Source organism: Astatotilapia calliptera, chromosome 12 (genome assembly GCF_900246225.1).
Source record: "Astatotilapia calliptera chromosome 12, fAstCal1.2, whole genome shotgun sequence".
Classification (NCBI taxonomy): Eukaryota; Metazoa; Chordata; class Actinopteri; order Cichliformes; family Cichlidae; genus Astatotilapia; species Astatotilapia calliptera.
This window is the reverse complement of record NC_039313.1, coordinates 18820750-18847306: the sequence shown is the minus strand read 5'-3', so window position 1 is coordinate 18847306 and position 26557 is coordinate 18820750. Positions and strand designations below refer to the sequence as shown.

General features: G+C 40.3%; 1 protein-coding gene across 1 annotated transcript in view; it reads right to left on the bottom strand.

Annotated features, from left to right (window-relative positions):
• The window catches only part of pes (pescadillo), a 30785-nt gene extending 10827 nt beyond the window's left edge, over positions 1-19958 (bottom strand). The window contains exons 1-9 of the mRNA XM_026186974.1: positions 19769-19958; positions 19514-19593; positions 8350-8503; positions 8062-8171; positions 7617-7788; positions 7437-7526; positions 6991-7107; positions 6820-6897; positions 1958-2047 (exon numbers count right to left, since the gene is read on the bottom strand). Coding sequence (XP_026042759.1) covers positions 1958-2047; positions 6820-6897; positions 6991-7107; positions 7437-7526; positions 7617-7788; positions 8062-8171; positions 8350-8503; positions 19514-19593; positions 19769-19792 — 915 coding nt within the window. The 5' untranslated portion in view covers positions 19793-19958. The remainder of the gene's footprint in view (positions 1-1957; positions 2048-6819; positions 6898-6990; positions 7108-7436; positions 7527-7616; positions 7789-8061; positions 8172-8349; positions 8504-19513; positions 19594-19768) is intronic.
• Between the last annotated feature and the right edge of the window lie 6599 nt (positions 19959-26557).

The following is a 26557-nucleotide window of genomic DNA, read 5'->3' as shown; positions in this document are numbered from 1 at the left end:
AGTGTGTAGCTGTCCATACCTCAACGTTACAAAAGCACAACTACTGTCCACACCCCAACCACACCTCACCTCACAGTAAATGATCATTTCCATTTCAAGCATTTCCAAATAATCATTTCCCATACTGCCACTATAAATATACACAGTATACTGCCATCACTACAATATACATGTTTTACACACTCCTTTTGTTGTTGACATTTACAGGCTGTGTGCAAAATGCCACACTCTTCAAATTCATGCCAGCTATTATTTTTACGTCCAGTAGGTGTCCTGCTAGAGCAAATGAAGCTTCATGAAGCTTCGCGTTGGGGTGAACCAATTGGATGAAAAGCTTCAGTGCTTCATGGGGCTTCATCTGCCCATCACTAGTTAGCACAGACCTTAAACACTTAAAGCTGTAAGCTAATGATAGTTATATAAGAGCAGATGCTGCTGGTGCAATAAGCTGTAGTTTTACGTCTAATGGATGATGATCTGATTAGTCGACTAATCGCAAAAATAATCGGTGACTAGTCGACTATCCAAATAATCGTTTGTGGCAGCCCTAGTGTGCAGTATGCATTTTTCGGACCATAAGGTGCACGGGATTATAAGGCACATTAAGCGAAACAAAGCAGTCAGATAAATCAAACTTTATTAAACTCATTCTTCTTGCTTCCTCCACTTCTGTACCATTGATTCATTAATGTTGAATTCTCTGGCAGCTGCTCTATTCCCATGTTGTTGCAGTATATTAATGACTAACCTTGTATTGTGGATGGATTATCTCAGTTGTTCTCCTGACTGAAGTTTGGTCCGTTTACAGCATCCTGCCATGCGATTGCATTTGTCTCTAACCATGAAGAACCTTCACGTTAACTTTTATAAGTGGAAAAGTGTTAGTGTTCGTCCTCCAGCTTCACTGTTTATGTTATGCTAACATAGCTGTGTCGCTAGCGATCACGTAGCACATCATTATATACCAGCTAGCCCAACTTCAGTAACCCTACAAACATCACTGCTGTTTAGTTTCCTGTCTTCATTTATGTTGGAAGTGATAGCAGAGCTGTACGTTTGATTTTTTTCAGAAATCTCTCAGTCAGAACATGCAATATCATGCTTAGGTAACTAGCGAAACTAGCGAGCTAACTTCCGCTAGCTTCCTGCTAACTTCTAACTCCGTTAAATGTAATAACTTTTGTTTTCATGGATGCCTGGAAGTTAAACTTTATAGTTACACCTGGTAAAGCAGCAATGCTGATCGTTTTATTAAAGATGAAAGAATTTAGACAGTTTTTAACTCTAAGTGATGCTGCAGTGTTGTTTGACCTGAAGCATACGGAGTTTAGGACCCAGATTACTCCCAGATTTAAGAGCATCTTAGTCCGACAAATATGACAATAACAACGGCCGCTTGCATGTTCTGCAAAAAAATGTGCTTTGTTGTGTATCTGACGGACAAACACCAAACCAGTTCCACATCACGGAAGTTGCACCATTTTTACAAACCAATTCTGGTTCATCTGTTTCACTCAACAATCGGCCATGTGCATATGAAAACAAAGGCACTGCGCATGCGCGTTTTACTCCCATTCTATCGCGATATTTCATTTTCCTATCGTTGCCTAACATTATACCGGTATTACCGTGAACGGTATAATATGGCCCAGCCCTACTGACAGCACTGGTGGGGACACAACGAATATGACTGCACATTTATGCCGACATCATCCTAGCGCAAAGACAAGTGGAAGCAGACAAAACCAACGAGCACGCATGCTACAAACTTTACCTGAGCAATTTACCATGACACCACAGTATCGCACACACGTCCATAGATTTATAAGAGGCATTATGCATGAAGTGGTGATCTGTGTGTTTTGATTATATTTCTCAATAACAAATAGTTATGCCTTGCCTGAGTAAATCGTAAGATACATGTGATGTGTCGTGTTTTGCAAGTTAGCTTTCTTACCCCTTCACTGGGAAACTGGTCCAGTTGAGCCTCCTCCTCATCTGCAGAAGAAACCACGCGTGCCAGACTGGCACTCAGAGCTGACAGTTTCTACAAAATCAAAAACAAGGTAAGCACAAGTGTTAGCATTTACACCTCAATGTGTGCGTACTTAATAGATTTAGTTAGTTTAGTCAACAGTTTAAGCATGAGGCTTTTAAAAACATGAGTTTACACAATTTCTCTATTAGCATACTGAATGCTTTTAGGTAGACTACATGTTGAGCTCTAATTAAAGTGTCTGAAATGATATAGGGCAAGACCTCATGTTAAGTGTACTGTATGTGTAAGTTAAATTAATACACTTACAAGTTGCTTTATTACAGACACCATAACAGTTTATTTATGCAAATACCTAATCTGCCAATCACATGGCAGCAACCTTTCTTTCTGGCCAGGCTGGTGATGTCAAGGCAACAGAAACTTGAATAACCACTTATTACAACCATGGCAGAAGAGCATCACATCAATTTCGTGTAAACAACATGAAAGCATGGCTCCATGCTTCTTTGTATCAATAGCTCAGTGGCGAAATAATAATGTGGGCCCCTTAACTGGTCATCATTTAAACCCCACAACCTACCCGAGTATTGCTGCTGACCATGCTCATCCCTTTATGACCAGTGTAACAATCTTCTGATGTTTGCTTCCACCAGGATAACACACCATGAAACAAAGCTCAGATCATCTAAAACTGTTTTCAACCTGAGCATGACCATGAGTTCAATGCACTTAAATAGCTTATAGAAGTCAGCAGATCTCAATCCAATAGAGCTCCGCTGGGATGTGGTGGATAGGGAGATTTGCACCAGGGCTGAGCAGCAGACAAATGCACTAAAATCTCTGAGGAATGTTTCCCCCAACTTGTTGAATCTATGGCATAAAAAATTCAGGCAACTCTGAAGCAAAAAGGAGGTCCAACCCAGGCGTAACGCAGTGTTTCTCAAACTTTTCACATCGAGTACCACCTCATAAAATATATGGCTCTTGAAGTACCACCCCTATGACCGACATTAAAGTACAATAGTATAGGCCTACTGAACACCATATACAGTTTACACGAAACAATTTTATTTCTTATATGAATGTTATTTATTTTAACTGTCAGAAACAGAATGTGACAAGTGATAATAATAACAACAACAACAACAACAACTATACTGCATTAAAACATTCACAGCAGGTAGGATATCCAATCTTTAAGTGATGCCGCATGAACCCTGCTTCTGGGTACTCTGCGTTTATTAAGGCTGTTGGGTTTTTAACATGTTTTACTGCTTTGTATTTTATTCTATTCCATTTGAACAAGCCCCTAAAAAAAGTCAGTGATCACTGTCCGCCTGTCTCGGTTTTTATTACCACTAGTCATTTTAAAGCCCAGTTTTTGTAACCTTATGATGTAACTACACCCCAGCCCATGCAGCAATATATTAATGACTAACCTCGCATTGTGGATGGATTATCGCAGTTGTTCTCCTGACTGAAGTTTGGTCCGTTTACAGCAGGGGTCCCCAATCCCAGTCAACGAGGACCGGTGTCCCTGAAGGACATGCGTCCTTGATCCAACACAGCTGATTTAAATGGATAAATTACCTTCTCAACATGTCTTGAAGTTCTCCAGAAGCCTGGTAAAGAACTAATCATGTGATTCAGGTGTGTTGACCCAGGGTGAGATCTAAAACCTGCAGGGACACCGGCCCTCACGGACTGGGATTGGGGACCCCTGGTTTACAACATCCTGCCGTGCGGTTACATTTGTCCCTAACCATCAGGAACCCTCACGTTAGCTTGTAGCGAGTGGGAAAATGTTAGCATTCATCCTCCAGCTTCACTGTGTTTATATTATGCTAACCATAGCTGTGTAGCTGGCCACCACATAGTATATCATTATATACCAGCTAGGTAGGACTGGGCAATATGGCCCCAAATTCATCTCGATATTTTTTAGCTGGATGGCGATATACGATATATATCTCAATAATTTTTTTTAAAGTCATAAAGTAAGAAAAGAGAATTCTTAGTCAAAGCTGTGTCCCAGATGTCACACAGGCACTTTTGGTAACATACAGCATATATGTACATTAAAAAAAATTACTCAAAAATAAATAAATACATTATTAAATAATAATGCTTGATAAATAAAAGAAAACAATGTTGTTGTTGTGCACAACAAAAAGCTCACAATTGTGCAGTCAAAATGTAAACTAAAAGATGCTGAGCATAATAACAAAGAGACACATTTCGCAGCTGCTCTGTTCCGAAGTTCTACTGCGTGACTGACAGCCTGGAGTTTGAAATCCGCTTCGTGCCATTTATGGTCCTTATACACACACAATACGGTAATAGACTATGTGCACGTTAACATATGCTACTTCTGGTGCGGAAACTCCTGTTGGGAGCTTGATTTCCGGTGTCCTATTCGCGCCTTGTTTACGGTCCAAAACAAGTTAAGCAAATGAATGAATCAAGCGGCGATTTACATTTCTATAGATGTCTTGAGCATTTACCCAATATATCTGTAAATGATGTTCATCGACTTGTCGATATTTTTTACCCCCGCGCCTCAGAGCAAAGGGATTCAAATGTTATATTTCTCAGCTGTCCCTCGTTTATCGCGGGTGTTATGTTCTAAAAATAACCAGCGATAGGTGAAAAAAAGTAGCCAATTTTATTTTTTGACAGTGCAAAACCTTTCATGGACATCGTGGACATACAGCACTGCACTTCAGAGTCACACTGCTAGGGATCGATGCAGCGATTCTGTACTGTACAGGAGAGACGTCACGGAGGAGATCGTCTGCAGCGATCAGGACGCAGGATACAATGTGACGTAAAAAAAAAATAAGCATGCAAACTTGCACTAAAAAAAAAAAAAAAAAAAAATCTGTGAAACAGCGAGGTGAAAGGTGAACCGCGTTATAGCGACTACACTTGACTAGCTGATATCGACATAACGGGGGAAACATCTGGTTTGACTATTCTTCACCTGTAGTTTGAATGCTGAACATTTGCCTGTTTAAATCATAAGACCAGTCACTGTACAGAGATGTGTTTCTGAATGTGGACGATGTGTCTTCTGCTGCAGTAATGCAGTTCTGCTTGTGTTGAGTGATGTAAACAACTGATCATCTAAACTCTTTAAACGTCAAAATTGATCATTAGATTTTTTTTTAATGACACAACAGTGGTGAGTGTTCCCACCTTCTGCTCTTTGTAACTTAACGCGATCTTTCAGTTTTTGAGTTTTGGACATGATTTTGGAGTATATCTTCGCAGTAGCGATTGACCGCAAAGTAAAGCTACCGGAAATTTACAACCCTACATCCGGTCTCAAACCAGGAAGTTAGCATTTTCTCGTGCACAGGGTCTATACTACGTTGAAGCACAGTACGTATTACTCCGCGAGGCTCCAGACTACGGTAGCCGTAATGCTCCGACAATCCATCAAGCGGTGCAGCTCCGTAGCTTAGCAAAGTCATATTAAAACATTTTTTGACAGATTGCTGAGTGCTGTGTACCACATAAAATTGGTTTGTGGTCATCAAGCACAGAATTCATACACAAGGCGTGCTGTCAACTTTTGAGAAAATGAAAGGATTTTAGGCGTTAGCATGATTAGCTCGTTAGCACGGTTAGCTCGCTAACACGTTGACGCCGTCCAGCCCCATGTGCGGGGCGATGCACGGTAACTCGTTAACGGAGATTTGCCGTGTCCATCTTGTTGTTGCCTGCAGGTGAAGCGATGGGGGAGGGGGAGTTGTGTTCAGTGAAGGAGAGAAGCGAGGCCGAGTAACGTTGCGTAGAGACAAAAGTGGACGCAAGAGAGGCAAACCTGCGGCTCCACAAGTATAATTATAACGTAACATAGACTATATCGATATAAAGGATATTGTCACATCTTATCTCGTATAAAAATATATCGATATTTAAAAACAAACAAAAAAAAACCTCAATATAGCGCCCAGTCCTACAGCTAGCCCAACTTCAGCAACCCTACAAAGCCACTGCTGTTTAGTTTTGTCTTCGTTTATGTCAGAAGTGATAGCAGAGTTGTACGTTTTAATTCAATCCCTCAATCAGAACATGGTATCATGGCGTGTTGGGAGTGACTAGTTATCTCCAATCATGCCTTGGGAACATGTGTTGCCGTTTAAGCGAGGAAACTTGTGTTATTTACATCTGTTATTGTTGCATGACTCTTAACTGTTCCTGTTAATGCTACAGTGTAAATGCATTGGCTGACTGAGCGGGTGAGTGCATGTAGGGGGTTATTGAACCTCTGAAGCACTGTGTAGTACAGCTAACTATTCAATAAAGAGCTCCCCCTGAGCTCCCAATGACAACCCCACTGGATATAACCTAGTAAGGAATATGGATCATATTCAGCAGAGCACAAGTCTAAACTTTATAAATGCACATTAGCACATATCCCAGTTTTATGTCTCAGTAAAGCTGAGGGAAAATAAAGACGACTCCTGCTTGAATAACAGAATGCATTGTCTTTACAGATTGCTGAAGCCAGGAAAACAACGTACCCTGTGCTTTAAAAGCTTGTTTTAGAGGTCACCTGGGACATGTTTTTTCCCAAAAAGCATCAACAACGCTTTTGCTATCCTTCCTGGAGAAGTTGTGTGACCGAGTTCTCTCTGCCACTGAAGTGGTGATATAGTTTTAACAAAAATCCAACGCTGCTTTATGCTGGATGGTTTAAGTGAATTTATTCTGTCACTCTGGATAACCAACAAGCCTCCTTTCAATGTAATGAGCACCACAAACAAAAGACATCAGAGGTCTTTTACACTGTTTAAAACAAAGTGACTCACCTCTAAGTAACTTTCTGAATTCATGGCATAGTCATCCTCACTCTCTTCCTTAGGCTCTGACTCTCCATTACTGTCCAGCTGCAAAATGAGAGGCAATATTAACTGAGGGCAGGTCTGGTTACATATGATCAATTTATCATAAATCCTTTTTTATATTACAGTCCACGATACCTTTGGTGGGTAGACCAAGTTGAGGGAACTGTAGAGCCTGAAACTGACAAAGCCCAGCAGAGTGGTGTACAACTCTGTGAATGTTGCCATTACTCTGTAATCAACATCAACGGGGTGCTGAAAGAGAAACAAATATTAGTTTGACCATATTTCAGTGATATATTTATAAGTGTGAGTTCAATCAGAGTCACTTCCAACATAATTTTTAGTATATTCTAATTTTAAAACAGACAGGCTGCTCACAAGTTAAAGCCATCAGCAAAGTCAGTTTTCTTGTTCATAAGTGCCACACATTTTCTGATTCTTAATGAGCAGGTAAGACATTAAGGACAATTTTTTATTTACAATGTTGGCCTGGCAACCTACATTATAACCCAACAGTAATAAAGTGACTATTTATTATTAGCACTGTCCCTGTTGACTGCAATTTGCCAAACTGCACTTACATCATGGGAGAACTGATATGGCACCACCCATGTAATGAGCTGTCCCATCACCTCAGCCTGATAATATATTCCCTTGATGGAGAGGAAAACCTATCAAAACAGAAACGTTTAGCACATTACAGAACACAGGTCAACCAACTCTCACAGAGTCAGATCAATAACAGGCTGGTGAACTTGCACCTTTCGGAGAGAACGTGATGCGATCACATAGTTCATCCACTCCACAGTGAGGCGTCTGCACAGCTGGATTGTCTGCACATGACATTTTCCTGTTCGAGCAAAAGTGGAGAAGAGGAAGCACATGCAGAGGGCATCGTCGATATCACGGAGGGCATCAATGAAGGTTGGATACCTGCCAAACAAAGAAGCACAAGCAATATTTATGAGGTTTTGTTTTGACAAAAACATCTTACCTTTGAAATAAAAATAAAAAACAAAGATAACTTGCATGTTAAAAGCTGTAAAAAAAAAAAAAAAAAAAAAAAATAGATACTGACAGACTCCTAAAGACTCTGTTCTACTGTTACCCTACAATTTCAATTTAATTCATATAGTGGCAGAGAAAAAAAAGAAAAAGAGATCAACTATGCCCTCTTATGTTCAGTGTGAAGAATAACCACCCCACCTTTCTTTGATGATGTGATCCAATTTATAGGTTGGCTTGTTCTCTCTCAGTCTTTCCACTGCAGACCACTCTGTTTTTCCATAAGCCTTCTTAAGCTTACGCACAAATATCTACAAGACAAAAATAAATGTTGAAAATAACACAGGTACCAAAAAGATTGTCAACCAAATTGAAATCAAACGATAAACCAAAGACATGATGAGGAAAAACTGATTCAAGCAAAGTGATTTAAATATCCTTTTTATAGAGGTAAAGAACACTAAGGTACTGGTTTCTTATGTAATATACCTTGTACTCTCTGAACTTTCCAACAATTGGCTCATGGAGCAGAAAGCGGATGTCTTTGAGCAGGTAGAAGGTCCTTGGGGCTGTAGATCCCTTGTTCACCTTCTTCTTGTGTTTTGGCTCATGAGGGTATATGCCTTTGAGAATGCAAAGTCGCCTGAAAATCAGAGAAGAGAAATTATTTGTCTGCAACAAGGCACCTTTCTGAGAAAGGCTGGAAATCGAGATTTGGAACAAACTTGGAGAAAAGTAAGTTGCTATGATGGTATTTAAAAAAAAAAAAAAAAAAAATTTTTTTTTTTATTTATATATATATATATATATATATATATATATATATATATATATATATATATATATATATATATATATATATAAATAAAAATCGTATTAGGGGGAAAAAAATAATAGTTGATTGGTCCATCTTTGAAAATTTAAATATTGTTACATTTGAATTGCTGGTTTTACAAAAAACAAAACACCCAAAAAAAGTAATATTGGCATGGAGAGTAACACTTTCAGAACCATGGATTTATTTTGAAATTACCAACCACTGCTAAATATTCTGATCACATTCACTGAAGATGTAAGACACCTCAGAATTACTTGTTAAATTAATTTATGCACATTATATGTCAGATGTGATTTATGGATATAGTGTTGATCATAGAGAATATAACTAGGTGCAGATTCATTACTAACTACTAACATAACTTTGTCTCACTAACTTTGGTGTCAATACATTCTTTCTTGTTGATGGTAATGTTTTTACTGATGTGCTAATTAAATTTTGCTTCACTTTCGAGGCTGCATTAATACTCTTTGCATTTCACTAACTAGGAGCAGACGCAGTGAAAGAGGATGAGTTTTAATGCTGGGGTCAACCATCCAAAGCAACAGTGCACAAGAGAAGTGAAGAAGAGAGTTCAGGGAGGGTGGAAAAGATGGAAATGAGAGTCAGGGGTGATTTGTGGCAGAAGGATAGCAGCAAGAACTAGAAAAATTTGCATTTCCTGCGAAAATGCAGTGTGGATGCTTTAAGCTGAAGCTGTCTGCAAAAACTAGCTGAAAAAGCTGAAAAGTTGCAGAAATTGTAAAAACTTTGCAGAAGCAAAAGAAGTTTGCTAAAATGTAATAACTTAGCAGAACTGCAATATCTTAGAGGAAACATAATACTTGGCAGAAATACAATAGCATAGCAGAACTTAGCAGAAATATTGTGATTTACCAGAGACACTGTGATGAACTATGAATATTGTAATTTTAAATTAATACTATGTTTTAGCACAAATACTATAATTTGACAGAAATACTATCATTTGGCAGAAATACTATGTTTCAGCACAAATACTCTGGTTTAGCACAAATATTATAACATAGCATAAATACAATTATATAGCAGAAATGCTATATTTAGAAAGAAAAATATAATATAGTAGAAATAGTATGATTTAGCAGAAATACTGTATTTAGCACAAGTACCAAAAAGTAGCAGAAATACTATGATTTAGCAGAAATACTATGATTGAGCAGAAGTACTAAGATGTAGTAAAAGTACTTTGATTTAACAGAAATACAATTATAGAGGAGTAATACTTTAAAATGGGAGAAATATTGATACACACACACATACACAGAGCCTAAAGGGAAGAGTATTTGTGCCATGGAGTGTTAAGAATGTGAGGTCCATATTAGAAAAGCTGGTAAAATCATAACAGTTTGCAGAATTGTAATAAATGATGAATATGAATTACTGGTCTGTGACAGTGTATTAATTTGTAGGGAAAAAAACATGTTGACCAAGGTGGAATCGAACCCACGATCTTTGGCTTGCAGACCCGTGTCATTACCAACTGCGCCACTGGGAAAGAGAGGAGCCGCCTTGAAAAACAGGGTGATGAGGAGTCAGAATTAGATCGCGGTGAGAGGCGAAAAACGCAGTTTTTTGGAGTTACAAAACGTTGTGTAACTCAAAAACTAGGTGGACTAGAGGCATATTTCTTGTGCTGGGTGAATCAGCGGACTTTGGTGTACTTTGACTGCGATTTTCATTGCGCTTTGTACAACCGTCGCTGAGATATGACGAGAGAGGAAACGGAAGACCTCAGACATGATTGGCTGGCTGGGAAGCCGTGCAGGCCCTGATATGTGATATGTGTCTGAGTTCGCACAGAGGATTGGCTGCCTGGCAGAAATATATAGAAATAGTATGATTAAGCATAAATACTACATTTAGCAGAAATACTATATTAAGCACAAATCCTATAAAAAGCAGAAATAGTATATTAAGCACAAATCCTATAAAAAGCAGAAATACTATATTAAGCACAAATCCTATTAAAAGCAGAAATAGTATATTAAGCACAAATCTTATAAAATAGCAGAAATAGTTTGATTTAGCACAATAGTAACTAGAAAAATTTGCATTTCCTGCGAAAATGCTGTGTGGATGCCTTAACGCTGAAGATGTCTGCTGAAAAAAGCTGAAAAAGTTGAAAAAAAAACAACAAAAAACATTGCCCTGAGCAGGATTCGAACCTGGCCCTTCTGGTCTAAAGGCGGCAATTCACCTCACTGCACCAAACTCATTCACACAAAGAAGAGGTGGAGAGAGTGACAATTGTGGTGAAATTAGCAGAAGCTGCTTAGAATTGTGCTGATAAGAGGTGAAAAAGCTAAACATTTGGCAGAAAAGAGGTGAATCAGAAGAATTTCTGCTGAAAAGAGGCAAAGAAGCAAAAAGATGAGCTGAAAAGAGGTGTAGAAGCAGAAGTACTTGCTGAAGATGGCTGTATGTGTAATGACACACTGGAGAGCAGTGACACACAAGAAAGCAGAGCGCATGCAAGCAGGGAACATGTGTAGCAACTGTCACAGGTAGGATTCAAACCTCTGCCACCGGGTCTCACGGCAGATGCCCTACCCTCTGAGCCAAATGAGTTCTGGTCACAAGCAAAGATATGATGAGAGGGACAATGTGCACTGTGGAGCAGAAGCTCAAATTAGCAGAAAAGAGGTGAAGAGGAAGAACTTTGTTGTGAAATGAGGTAAAGAAACTGAAATTTGTGCTTAAAACAAGTGAAAAAGCTGAACTCTGAAATCCTGCTAAAACAGCAGAAGAGGCTGACATTTTTCAGCTACTCATTGAGCCAAACTGGTTCTCACGTAACTGAAAAAAGGTGGAAAAGCTTACAATTCTAATGAAAACAGCAGAAGAGGCTGAGATTTGTGCTGATAAGAGGTGAAAATGCTGAACCAATCAGAGGTACTGCTTCTGTCTGCTTCATCAGGCTGTGTACTTGTATGTATTTCTGCCATAGACTGTTAACAAGAATGTGAGGTCCATATTAGAAAAGCTGCTAAAATCATAAAACTTTGCAGAATTGTAATAAATTATCAATATGAATTACCGGTCTGTGATAGTGTATAAATTTGTACTCAAAAACTAGGTGGGATAGAAGCATAATTCTTGCACTGGGTGAATCAGCGGACTTTGGTGTACTTTGACTACGATTTACATAGCTCTTTGTATCTCCGTCGCGGAGACATGACGAGAGAAGAAATGGCTTAATTTTCGGAGTTTGAAAAATGAGAGGACAGATTTCCACCCCTCAAACATGTTTTTGCAGAAACACTGTAATCTCGCTCAAATAGTATGAAATAACAGTACTTAATAGATTTAGTTAGTTTAGTCAAAGTTTTTAAGCATGAGGCTTTTAAAAACATGAGTTTACACAATTTCTCTATTAGCATACTGAATGCTTTTAGGTAGACTACATGTTGAGCTCTAATTAAGTGTCTGAAATGATATAGGGCAAGACCTCATGTTAAGTGTACTGTATGTGTAAGTTAAATTAATACACTTACAAGTTGCTTTATTACAGACACCATAACAGTTTATTTATGCAAATACCTAATCTGCCAATCACATGGCAGCAACCTTTCTTTCTGGCCAGGCTGGTGATGTCAAGGCAACAGAAACTTGAATAACCACTTATTACAACCATGGCAGAAGAGCATCACATCAATTTCGTGTAAACAACATGAAAGCATGGCTCCATGCTTCTTTGTATCAATAGCTCAGTGGCGAAATATAATGTGGGCCCCTTAACTGGTCATCATTTAAACCCCACAACCTACCCGAGTATTGCTGCTGACCATGCTCATCCCTTTATGACCAGTGTAACAATCTTCTGATGTTTGCTTCCACCAGGATAACACACCATGAAACAAAGCTCAGATCATCTAAAACTGTTTTCAACCTGAGCTGACCATGAGTTCAATGCACTTAAATAGCTTATAGAAGTCAGCAGATCTCAATCCAATAGAGCTCCGCTGGGATGTGGTGGATAGGGAGATTTGCACCAGGGCTGAGCAGCAGACAAATGCACATAAAATCTCTGAGGAATGTTTCCCCCAATTGTTGAATCTATGGCATAAAAATTTCAGGCAACTCTGAAGCAAAAGGAGGTCCAACCCAGGCGTAACGCAGTGTTTCTCAAACTTTTCACATCGAGTACCCCCTCATAAAATATATGGCTCTTGAAGTACCACCCCTATGACCGACATTAAAGTACAATAGTATAGGCCTACTGAACACCATATACAGTTTACACGAAACAATTTTATTTCTTATATGAATGTTATTTTATTTTAACTGTCAGAAACAGAATGTGACAAGTGATAATAATAACAACAACAACAACAACAACTATACTGCATTAAAACATTCACAGCAGGTAGGATATCCAATCTTTAAGTGATGCCGCATGAACCCTGCTTCTGGGTATCTGCGTTTATTAAGGCTGTTGGGTTTTTAACATGTTTTACTGCTTTGTATTTTATTCTATTCCATTTGAACAAGCCCCTAAAAAAAGTCGTGATCACTGTCCGCCTGTCTCGGTTTTTATTACCACTAGTCATTTTAAAGCCAGTTTTTGTAACCTTATGATGTAACTACACCCGCGCCCTGCAGCATTGTGTGGATGCTTTATAGCATCCACACTATTGAGTTCCTGTTTTTGATTCTTTATCTTTATTTTCTTTGGTGTGGATGCTTTAAGCATCCACACTATTGAGTTCCTGTTTCTCTTTATTCTTTATTATTGTGTGGATGCTTTAAGCATCCACACTATTGAGTTCCTGTTTCTCTTTATTCTTTATTATTATTATTATGTGTGGATGCTTTAAGCATCCACACTATTGAGTTCCTGTTTCTCTTTATTCTTTATTATTATTGTGTGGATGCTTAAGCATCCACACTATTGAGTTCCTGTTTCTCTTTATTCTTTATTGTGTGGATGCTTTAAGCATCCACACTATTGAGTTCCTGTTTCTCTTTATTGTGTGGATGCTTTAAGCATCCACACTATTGAGTTCCTGTTTCTCTTTATTCTTTATTATTATTATTCCGGGTGTTTCCGTACACTTTTCGCCGTTTAACTACTTCCACAATTTTTGTGCTATTTTCACCGTTCAAACTTTAAACTATTCAGCTATTTTTGCTAATTCCTGCTACGATTTTTGCTATTTTTAACTATTATACTTTTTAAAATATTAAGCTTTTTTCCTTTAATTTGTCCCATTGAAATGAATGGGAAACTTCTGCAATTCTGCTAAATTTTGCCTGTTTTTGAAACTTAACTACTTCCTCATATTTTCACCTAGAACAACCATTCAAATTTTAAAATGTTCACAAATTATTTGGCTATTCAGGTATGATTCAGCTTTTTCAAATCTTTTACTGTTTTACTTTTATGCCTCTTAAAGTTTTGAGTTGCAAAATTTTGATTTTTCACAAAATACATGCGTTGTTATGGTTGCTATGCTGTTGCCTTCCAGTGTGCCACTGAAGCTTTTGCAGTCTTCTCTTCATGTCCGAACAACTGTTTGCTACTTGCTCAATTTTCACTCAACTTCCACAAATTATACATCAAAACGTAGGTATTTTTGCTGGCTTTCAGAAAATGTCACTATCATTGTTGTGGGATTTATAGAACTTTCGCAAATCTCCTCAGACTAACACAAGGTCAGAAAACTCTCCATATAAAGTCAATGGAGAGCTCGTTCAAAATCATCGCTGGATTTCTGTAATGAGAGGCATATTCGAATCGTCATATCTCCTTAACGAAGCGACTTTAAGACATGAGGCTTGTCCCCGAATATCTTCAGACACTCCTGACGCTCACAATTCAAGAATTTCTTTCTCACCTATTACCGTTCTGAAATGAGTTGGACTTGTTTGAGGGTAGGAAATTCGTCCGTCGCTCAGATTTCTTCAGATTTCAAACTGTGGAAATGAACCACTTTTTTCTCTCGTCATAACTTTTTGTTGGATTTCCACAGAGACCTGAAAATTTCCATGATTGTTCACCAAAGCCTGCTGTCTCTTACGGTGAAAGAATGATATCGATACTCCAAATAGATTTCGAGTTACAAAGCGTTGTTTGAGGGGAAGTCAAGACAGTTTTTGCTTCGCTCTACTAAGTTATGGTGCATTAGAAGTCAAATATCTTTAATAATTCATATTGTAATGATAAATTGTAAACACTGGAAGATTCCCCCATCTCTTCTGAACAAAACGGTGTAAGAATGACCGCTCTAGCCCCTACGGTTAGGAAATTATGGTCATTTGTTTGAGGGGAGTCGTCACTATGAGAAATAGGCTGCAATAATCCTGTGCCTCTCTGTGCCTGTGTGTGTAAAAAGGTGCACCTGTTTTGGCGGGAAAACGTAAACAGCCACTCTGATTGGTGGATTCAAATTCAGCAGCTCCCAGGCTGACCTAGAAACTTACTTCTCTCTCCCTGTGTGTGTGTGTGTGTGTGTGTGTGTGTGTGTGTGTGTGTGTGTGTGTGTGTGTGTGACAGAGAGAGAGAGGGAGAGAGAGAGAGAGAGAGAGAGAAAGCCTTTTAATGGGATGATCTCATTCTAAGATTCTAATTTAATATATTTAGACTGGGTGACTGAATTTGATCTTGGTAGTGTGTCTCTCTGTGCATCAATCATATCTGAGGTCTCCCGTTTCCTCTCTCGTCATATCTCAGCGACGGTTGTACATAGAGCAATGAAAATCGCAGTCAAAGTACACCAAAGTCCGCTGATTCAGCCAGTAGAAGAATTATGCTTCTAGTCCACCTAGTTTTTGAGTTACACAACGTTTTGTAACTCCAAAAAACGGCGTTTTTCGCCTCTCACCGCGATCTAATTCTGACTGCTCATCAACCTGTTTTTCAAGGCGCCCGCCCTCTTTCCCAGTGGCGCAGTTGGTAATGACACGGGTCTGCAAACCAAAGGTCGCCAGTTCGATTCCACCTTGGTCAACATTTTTTTTCCCTACAAATTAATACACTGTCACAGACCAGTAAAAAGACTGCAAAAATCCTGTTTCTCTCTCTCTCTGTGTGTTTGTGTGTGTGTGTGTGTGTGTGTGTGTGTGTGTGTGACAGAGGGAGAGAGAGAGAGAGAGAGAGAATGCCTTTTAATGGGATGATCCCATTGAAAGATTTAAATTTTATATATTTAGACTGGTTGACTGAATTGGATCTTGTGTGTGTGTGTGTGTGTGTGTGTGTGTGTGTGTGTGTGTGTGTGTGTGTGTGTGTTTGTTTAGTGGGAGAAAGAGAACCCTACCCGTATTTGGCAGCATGTCATTGTAGGATTTAAATTGAATATAGTTAGACTGGTTGACTGGATTAGAGCCTGTGTTTGTGTGTCCCTCTGTGCATGTGTGTTTCCTTATGTGTACATATTTCTGATTGTGTGGCTGTTATATATTTTTTTTGCTGATTTTTTTCATTTAACAAGTATATTTTAGGGACCCTCAGCATGTTCAGCATTTTTTCAGCTGTCCATTTTGCTTTTCCAATTTTTCTGTTTAACTTATTACTATTGTGCTAAATCATACTATTTCTGCTATTTTATAAGATTTGTGCTTAATATACTATTTCTGCTATTTTATAAGATTTCTACTAAATCATAGTACAGTATTTCTGCTTTTTATAGGATTTGTGCTAAAACAAAGTATTTCTACTAAATGTAGTATTTATGCTTAATCATACCATTTCTGCTTTTTATAGGATTTGTGCTTAATATAGTATTTCTGCTAAATTATAGTATTTCTGCCAAATTATAATATTTGTGCTAAAACAGTCTTAATTTAAAATTACAATATTCATAGTTTATCACAGTGTCTCTGGTAAATCACAATATTTCTGTTCTGTTGTACAATTTTTCTAAATCATAGTGTTTCTGTAATGTTTAAGTATTTTTGGCTAAATATATTCTTTCTGTTATCTTATACTATTTCTCCTAAATTCTTGTATTTTTGAGAAGTTATCATGTTTCTGGCAAGTTACAATATTTCTGCTAAATTCTGCTATGCTATTGTATTTCTGCCAAGTATTATGTTTCCTCTAAGATATTGCAGTTCTGCTAAGTTATTCCATTTTAGCAAAGTTCTTTTGCTTCTGCAAAGTTTTTACAATTTCTGCAACTTTTCAGCTTTTTCAGCTACTTTTTGCATACAGCTTCAGCTTTAAGCATCCACACTGCATTTTCGCAGGAAATGCAAATTTTTCTAGTTCTTTATTATTGTGTGGATGCTTTAAGCATCCACACTATTGAGTTCCTGTTTCTCTTTATTCTTTATTATTATTATTATTATTATTCTGGGTGTTTCCGTACACTTTTCGCCGTTAAACTACTTCCACAATTTTCAGCCGATTTTCACCGTTCAAATTTTAAACTATTCAACTATTTTTGCTAATTTCTGCTATGATTTTTGCTATTTTTAACTATTATACTTTTTAAAATATTCCACTTTTTTCCTTTAATTTGTCCCATTGAAATGAATGGAAATCTTCCAAAATTCTGCTAAATTTTGCTTGTTTTTGAAACTTAACTACTTCCTCATACTTTCACCTAGAACAACCATTCAAACTTTAAAATGTTCACAAATTATTGGGCTATTCAGGTATGATTCAGCTTTTTCAAATCTTTTACTGTTTTACTTTTATGCCTCTTAAAGTTTTGAGTTGCAAAATTGTGATTTTTCACAAAATACATGCGTTGTTATGGTTGCTATGCTCTTGGCTTCCAGTGTGTCACTGAAGCTTTTGCAGTCTTCTCTTCATGTCCGAACAACTTCCTGCTACTTGCTCAATTTTCACTCAACTTCCACAAATTATACATCAAAACGTAGGCATTTTTGCTGGCTTTCAGAAAATGTCACTATCATTGTTGTGGTATTCATAGAACTTTCGCAAATCTCCTCAGACTAACACAAGGTCAGAAAACTGTCCATATAAAGTCAATGGAGAGCTTGTTCAAAATCACCGCTGCATTTCTGTAATGAGAGGCATATTCGAATCGTCATATCTCCTTAACGAAGCAAAGTTAAGACATGAGGCTTGTCCCGGTATATCTTCAGACACTCCTGACGCTCACAATTCAAGAATTTCTTTCTCACCTATTACCGTTCTGAAATGAGTTGGACTTGTTTGAGGGTAGGAAATTCGTCCTTCGCTCAGATTTCTTCAGATTTCAAAGTCTGGAAATGAACCACTTTTTTCTCTCGTCATAACTTTTTGTTGGATTTCCACAGCGACCTGAAAATTTCCATGATTGTTCACCAAAGCCTGCTGTCTCTTACGGTGAAAGAATGATATCGATACTCCAAACAGATTTCAAGTTACAAACCGTTGTTTGAGGGCAAGTCAAGGCAGTTTTTGCTTCGCTCTACTCAGTTATGCTGCATTACAAGTCAAATATCTTTAATAATTCATATTTTAATGATAAATTGTTAACACTGGAAGATTCCCCCATCTCTTCTGAACAAAACGGTGTAAGAATGACCGCTCTAGCCCCTACGGTTAGGAAATTATGGTCATTTGTTTGAGGGGAGTCGTCACTATGAAAAGTAGGCTGCAATAATCCTGTGCCTCTCTGTGCCTGCGTGTGTAAAAAGGTGCACCTCTTTTGGCGGGAAAACGTAAACAGGCACTCTGATTGGTGGATTCAAATTCAGCAGCTCCCAGGCTGACCTAGAAACTTACTTCTCTCTCCCTGTGTGTCTGTGTGTGTGTGTGTGTCTGTGTGTGACAGAGAGAGAGAGAGAGAGAGAGAGAGAGAGAGAGAGAGAGAAAGCCTTTTAATGGGATGATCTCATTCTAAGATTCTAATTTAATATATTTAGACTGGGTGACTGAATTTGATCTTGGTAGTGTGTCTCTCTGTGCATGTGTGTTTCCTTATGTGTACATATTTGTGATTGTGTGGCTGTTATAGATTTTTTTGCTAATTTTTTTCATTTAACAAGTATATTTGAGGGACCCTCAGCATGTTCAGCATTTTTTCAGCTGTCCATTTTGCTTTTCCAGTTTTTCTGTTTAAGTTATTACTATTGTGCTAAATCATACTGTTTCTGCTATTTTATAAGATTTGTGCTTAATATACTATTTCTGCTTTTATAGGATTTGTGCTTAATTTAGTATTTCTGCTAAATTTAGTATTTCTGATTAATTATAGTTTTTCTACTAAATAAAGAATAAAGAGAAACAGGAACTCAATAGTGTGGATGCTTAAAGCATCCACACAATAATAATAATAATAAAGTATAAAGAATAAAGAGAAACAGGAACTCAATAGTGTGGATGCTTAAAGCATCCACACAATTACTGGACAAAGGATGTTGATGAAGGAGCTGCCTGGCAGGTGGAAAAGAGGAAGACCACAGAGAAGATTCATGGATGTAGTGAAGGACATGCAGAGCGTTGATGTGAAAGGAGGATGCTAGTGACTGGACTACTGTTGTGACCTCAAAAGCCAGGAGCCGAGAAGAAATGCACTTTTGTTTGACCCTGCACAATTGTCTACCTTGTTCAATACAAACGCATGGGTTTCACAGCACCCCCCCCCCCAAAAAAAAATAAAATAAAATAAACTCACTCACTGAGTTTTAAAGACTTTGCGTCATAAATGGGCCCTCGCACCTTTTCTCACCCAGAAAGCGTTAGCGTTACTATACAATAACGAGAAACTAATACAGTGCCGGCGGGGTATGACTAAATCGTGATTTAAAACACACACACACACACACACACACACACACACACACACACACACACACACACACACACACGTGTACAATTGCTAACTGCAACGTTACCTGAAATCTGGGAGGCTGAGCTGCAACTTCTTTCGAGCTCTGTTTCTTGTGATGTAGTTGGTGGCAGAGCCCCTCTCAAACTGAAAAACATAGGAAGATGCTCATATTCAACTTGTGTTAACAAGGCACATAAGCTCATCCGCGTCCAGAAGAATCTACTGTTTGAGAAAAACAAACTTCAGCTAGCTGTTAGCTAACGGGATAGTCAGATTTTGGTAATAAGACGCCCGACATTACGCGAACACCCACACCAACCTTTTTCTTTTGAAGACCTCCCATTTAGAGACAGTTTCTAACCCTCCACGGAGTTTTATCCAAATGTAGTTGTGTACAAATTACACAATTCGCAAGGGTACACAACAACGACCGACACAACACGCAGGAGATGCACGTGTGGCTTGACATGCGCGAAAGAGAGGCCCAAGCAGTAGGACCCAGGGGTGGGCCGTTTATTTGCCTGTTTACAAAGGAAAGCCGAAGCAGTGTTTGCACGTGAAACATTCGTACATATAAAACTTATACTCATCTTTGGGATTTTGTTGTCCACAACAAACAGCATATAGCCAACATGATGAAAAGCACCTTCTTTATTAAATCCGCAGTCATCTAAAAAATAAAATGTCGTGCCAGGAGTAAAGGTTTACATACACTCATCAATGGTGTGCTTTTAATGATTTCTTTGAACTGTTCTTTTTCCTGAGTGGAATGGTTGTACAGCACACATCGTTAATGACTTTAAAAACCAAGAGCTGGGTACAGAAGTTTGATTTTCTTTTGTATTTTCTCTAATCCAAACAGTAGATTATACAAAATTGTACATACTGGTTTAAATAAATACATACAGCCCCACTTATAATTAGTTCAATGTCACTTAGCAAGTTACACCTCAGCCTCACACTTGATAGAGTTCAGTTATCTTGGTTTGTTTCCCAGCACAGACCTGACTTATAAGGGTCAGTATTGGACTTTTCCATTACTCTGAGAATTGGTCAATAGAATAAGTGCTTTTTAAAAAAAATCCTTTTTATGCTGGAAAGAGAAACTACCACTTGTAGCCAATCATTATCACTAAAAATAAGTTCATAGGTCATCATAGAACTGTCAGCGTCATTTATTAAAAGATTTAACCGAGTGTACGTATATGTTTAAGCCTGTATGTATCATTTTGAACCTGTGTGGATTAGAGAAAATCCAAAATAAATTCAAACTTGTGCACCCAGTTCTTGTTTCATCTTTAAAAGCTCAAAATTATGGCGTTATTTTTGTGCCACTATTCTGAGCACACGTAAAAAAAAATTGCAGGTGCAAAGGTTGCATTTTGAGAAGAAATTTATTTTGAGGGAAGAAAAGCTAAATTTGAGTGAACAAAATGCATTGCTGCGTGCAAAAAACGTATTTCAGTGTTTGCTATTATCCATACACACACAATAGCAGCCCCTCTCGCTCAGTTTTTGCATTTGCGCTTGCTCGCAATGTGCTGCTTGCGCTCTCAACATTTCTGCCCATTCGCGTTCAACTCTTTCTGTACACCGTTATATTTGTGCCACAAAACCAACCAATCACAGACTTGGATGCAAAAAAAAATCAGATTGGCTGTTTTGGTCTCCAATCAGCTCGAAATGACGAAACGCAATATCCCAGAATGCATTTCGTCCAAAACTCAAACGAGCTACCTTTATAGCTTTATTGAAAAAATATATAGCTATATACAGTGGGGCAAAAAAGTATTTAGTCAGCCACCGATTGTGCAAGTTCCCCCACCTAAAATGATGACAGAGGTCAGTAATTTGCACCAGAGGTACACTTCAACTGTGAGAGACAGAATGTGAAAAAAAATCCATGAATCCACATGGTAGGATTTGTAAAGAATTTATTTGTAAATCAGGGTGGAAAATAAGTATTTGGTCAATAACAAAAATACAACTCAATACTTTGTAACATAACCTTTGTTGGCAATAACAGAGGTCAAACGTTTACTACAGGTCTTTACCAGGTTTGCACACACAGTAGCTGGTACTTTGGCCCATTCCTCCATGCAGATCTTCTCGAGAGCAGTGATGTTTTGGGGCTGTCGCCGAGCAACACGGCCTTTCAACTCCCGCCACAGATTTTCTATGGGGTTGAGGTCTGGAGACTGGCTAGGCCACTCCAGGACTTTCAAATGCTTCTTACGGAGCCACTCCTTTGTTGCCCGGGTGGTGTGTTTTGGATCATTGTCATGTTGGAAGACCCAGCCTCGTTTCATCTTCAAAGTTCTCACTGATGGAAGGAGGTTTTGGCTCAAAATCTCACGATACATGGCCCCATTCATTCTGTCCTTAACACGGATCAGTCGTCCTGTCCCCTTGGCAGAAAAACAGCCCCATAGCATGATGTTTCCACCCCCATGCTTCACAGTAGGTATGGTGTTCTTGGGATGCAACTCAGTATTCTTCTTCCTCCAAACACGACGAGTTGAGTTTATACCAAAAAGTTCTACTTTGGTTTCATCTGACCACATGACATTCTCCCAATCCTCTGCTGTATCATCCATGTGCTCTCTGGCAAACTTCAGACGGGCCTGGACATGCACTGGCTTCAGCAGCGGAACACGTCTGGCACTGCGGGATTTGATTCCCTGCCGTTGTAGTGTGTTACTGATGGTGACCTTTGTTACTTTGGTCCCAGCTCTCTGCAGGTCATTCACCAGGTCCCCCCGTGTGGTTCTGGGATCTTTGCTCACCGTTCTCATGATCATTTTGACCCCACGGGATGAGATCTTGCGTGGAGCCCCAGATCGAGGGAGATTATCAGTGGTCTTGTATGTCTTCCATTTTCTGATGATTGCTCCCACAGTTGATTTTTTCACACCAAGCTGCTTGCCTATTGTAGATTCACTCTTCCCAGTCTGGTGCAGGTCTACAATACTTTTCCTGGTGTCCTTCGAAAGCTCTTTGGTCTTGGCCATGGCGGAGTTTGGCGTCTGACTGTTTGAGGCTGTGGACAGGTGTCTTTTATACAGATGATGAGTTCAAACAGGTGCCATTCATACAGGTAACGAGTGGGGGACAGAAAAGCTTCTTACAGAAGACGTTACAGGTCTGTGAGAGCCAGAGATTTTCCTTGTTTGAGGTGACCAAATACTTATTTTCCACCCTAATTTACAAATAAATTCTTTACAAATCCTACCATGTGAATTCATGGATTTTGTTTTCACATTCTGTCTCTCACAGTTGAAGTGTACCTCTGGTGCAAATTACTGACCTCTGTCATCATTTTAAGTGGGGGAACTTGCACAATCGGTGGCTGACTAAATACTTTTTTGCCCCACTGTATATATATATATATACGGCAAATTGGTCCTGGGTGAGGGACCAGACAAAGAGCGATTCAGAAGACCCTTATGAAGAGAACATCGAGGGAACAGTTTACCCTGCCCGGCATAGGGTTACCGGGGCCCCGCCCTGGAGCCAGGCCCGGGGAGGGTGCCCGAGGCCGGGCCTTAGTCCATGGGGCCCAGCCGGGCACAGCCCGAAGAGGAGACATGGGCCCATCCTCCCGCAGGCCCACCACCCGCAGGAGGCGCCATAGGGGTCGGGTGTATTGTGTGCCGGGTGGCGGCCAGGAGCGGAGGCCCTGGCAGACTGATCCCCCGGCTGCCAAGACTGGCAATAGGGACATGGAATGTCACCTCTCTGGTGGGGAAGGAGCCTGAGTTAGTGCGTGAGGTTGAGAGGTACCGGCTAGATATAGTCAGGCTCACCTCTACGCATGGCTTGGGCTCTGGAGCCAGTCTCCTGGAGAGGGGCTGGACTCTGTCTCAGTCTGGAGTTGCCCCTGGTGAGAGGCGGCAGGCTGGGGTGGGTACTCTAACATACCTTCGGCCGGTACGTTGGGGTTTTTCCCGGTGGATGAGAGGGTTTGTTCCCTGCGCCTTAGGGTCGGGGAACGGGTCCTGACTGTCATCTGTGCTTATGCGCCGAGTGGCAGTTCGGAGTACCCAGCCTTCTTAGAGTCTGGGTACTCCGAACGAGTGGTGGTGGTGGGGGGGGGGGGGGGGGGGGGGGTGCTGGAAGGTGCTCCACCTGGAGACTGTCCTGCTGGGAGACTTCAATGCTCATGTGGGTAACAACAGCGAGACCTGGAGGGGCGTGATTGGGAGGAATGGCCTCCCTGATCTGAACCTGAGCGGTGTTTTGTTATTGGACTTCTGTGCAAATCACAGTTTGGCCATAACAAACACCCTGTTCGAACATAAGAGTGTCCATAAGTGCACGTGGCACCAGGACACTCTAGGCCGCAGGTCGATGATCGATTTTGTAATCGTATCACCAGACCTGCGACCATATGTTCTGGACACTCGGGTAAAGAGAGGGGCTGAGCTGTCAACTGATCACCACCTGGTGGTGAGTTGGATCAGGTGGCGGGGGAGGACGCTGGACAGACCCGGTGCACCTAAACGCGTAGTGAGGGTGTGCTGGGAACGTCTAGCAGATGCCCCAGTCCGCGAGATCTTCAACGCACACCTCCGGCAGAGCTTCAACAGCATTCCGAGGGAGACTGGGGACATTGAGTCCGAATGGACCATGTTCAGCGTCTCCATTGCCGAAGCTGCTGCATTGAGCTGCGGCCGCAAGGTGGTTGGTGCCTGGACACCAGAGGTGAAGGGAGCCACCAGGCTGAAGAAGGAGTCCTATCGGGCTTGGTTAGCCTGTGGGACTGTGGGATCAGTTCTTTCGGTCACTACCGAAAGAACGAGATCGCAGATACAAGCGGCAGAAATGAGTTTCCTCCGAAGGGTGGCTGGCCTCTCCCTTAGAGATAGGGTGAGAAGTTCGGCCATCCGGGAGAAGCTCAGAGTAGAGCTGCTGCTCCACATCAAAAGGAGCCAGCTGAGGTGGTTCGGGCATCTGACAAGGATGCTTCCTGGGCGCCTCCTGGGTGAGGTGTTCCGGGCATGTCCCACCGGGAGGAGGCCCCGGGGCAGACCCAGGACATGCTGGAGAGATTATATCTCTCGGCTGGCCTGGGAATGCCTTGGTGTTCCCCCGGATAAGCTGGAGAAGGTGGCTGGGGAGAGGGAGGTCTGGGCCTCTCTGCTTAGGCTGCTCCCCCCGCGACCCGGCCTCGGATAAAGCGGATGAAGATGGATGGATGGATGGATATATATATATATATATATATATATATATATATATATATATATATATATATATATATATATATATATATATATATATATATTTTTTTTTTTTTTTTTTTTTTTTTTTAATTTATTTATTTATTTTTTAATTCCCCACTCGCCCTGTAGGCAGGCTTTATCCTTCAAGCTTGGCTCCCCTACCAGAGGCCTGGGAGCTTAAGGGTCCTGTCCAGTATCTTTGGTGTTCCCAGAACTTCACTCTTCTGGACAGTGATCATGTCATTCCTGGGATCTGCTCAAGCCACTCGCCCAGTTTGGGAGTCACTGTCCTGAGTGTTCTGATTACCACTGGGACCACTGTTGCCTTGACCCTCCACATCTTCTCGAGCTCTTCTCTCAGCCCATGGTATTTCTTGAGCTTCTTCTTTCTGATGATGCTATCCTAGCTACATCTATCACTATGGCCGTCTTCCTCTTTTTGTTCACCACTACTTTCAGACCATAAATGACACAGATATATCTGTATATACCAGCTTCCTGGTTATGGCATTCCATGCATGCGCTACCTGCTACCATCTTGCACCCTGGTGTTATGTGTTGGATTGTGTCAGGGACATCTTTGCACAGCTTGCACTTGGGGTCTTGGCTGGTGTGGTACACCATGGCTTCTATGGATCTTGTACTTGCAGCTTGTTCCTGCGCTGCCATGATTTGTGCTTCTGTGCTGTCTTTCAGTACAGCTTTATCCAGCCATTGGTTGGATTTCTTGATAATAGACACTTCTTCTATCTGCCGGTGGTACATACTGTACGGGGGCCTGTCCTTCCATGATGGTTCCCCTTCTTGCTCTTCTTCTTTCTCATGTTTCTGATGCCTGAAGTGTTTGCTAAGCACATGGTCATTTGTTGGCACCTTCCTGATGTACAGGGTTGGCTGTAGTTCAGAAGCTAGAGTACCTACTAATTGGATTCTTGGTTGTTTGATCCCTGGCTGCTCCAGACTGCATACCAAATATTCTTGTGCAAGATATTAACACCTCCAATGCATCCATCCAAGTGTGAATGTTAGATAGAAAACACTTAAGTATAGAAAAAGGGCTTGTATTAATGGGTGTGCATGGGTCAATGAAGGATGCTGTATAAAGCACTCCGAATGCTCTGATTGATTAGTAAAAGTACTCGTACAGTTCTAGGCATTCCAGGATCCACGTGTGAGTCATTGAGTCAGAGGCTTTCTTGAGGCTTTCTAGCTTCTTTAGTCAGTATCTGTGTATCATGTCAAGGCCTGGTGCTGTCCAAATCTTCATGCTTAAGACCCTTTCTCGGATGTCTACTACTAGCCACTGAGCATTATTGCTATAGGTTGCATCCATCCCCCACATGGTCTTCCAGTATTGCTAGGTCTCCAGCATTGGTGGGGCTGTTGTTCTCATATTGTTTCCCTGCCACTAAGAGTGCCTTGGATGGTTTATTCTCCTGGCTTCAGTCTTTCTGGTATACCTTTCCAAGCAGCTACCCAAGACTGCGAGTCTTTGCTTGGCAGTTTCTAAGACCTTAGGTATGGACAGGTTATTGTACTTCTTTGGCATCCCTTTTTTCATCATACCTTTCTGCAGGTTTGACAGTTGACCATAAACATCCAGACCAACACACAGGGGTCAAAGCCAGTCATTTCAATTTAAAATCGACAATTTAAAAACTGTTTATGTGCAAAGTAAGCCATTATTTTAAAAAAAAAGAAAGATAAAAAAACTAATAACAAGAAAATGAAAGTTAAAAGAGTCTTGTACAGGGAGAAGCTGATCCAGGCATAAAGCTGATTTATCAGAATAGAGTGGCATAAAAAAAAAAACGAAGCCTGCCTTCAACCACATCAGGACCCCACCCCCTACTCTCTCGTTCACTCGCTGGTGCCAGGGATGC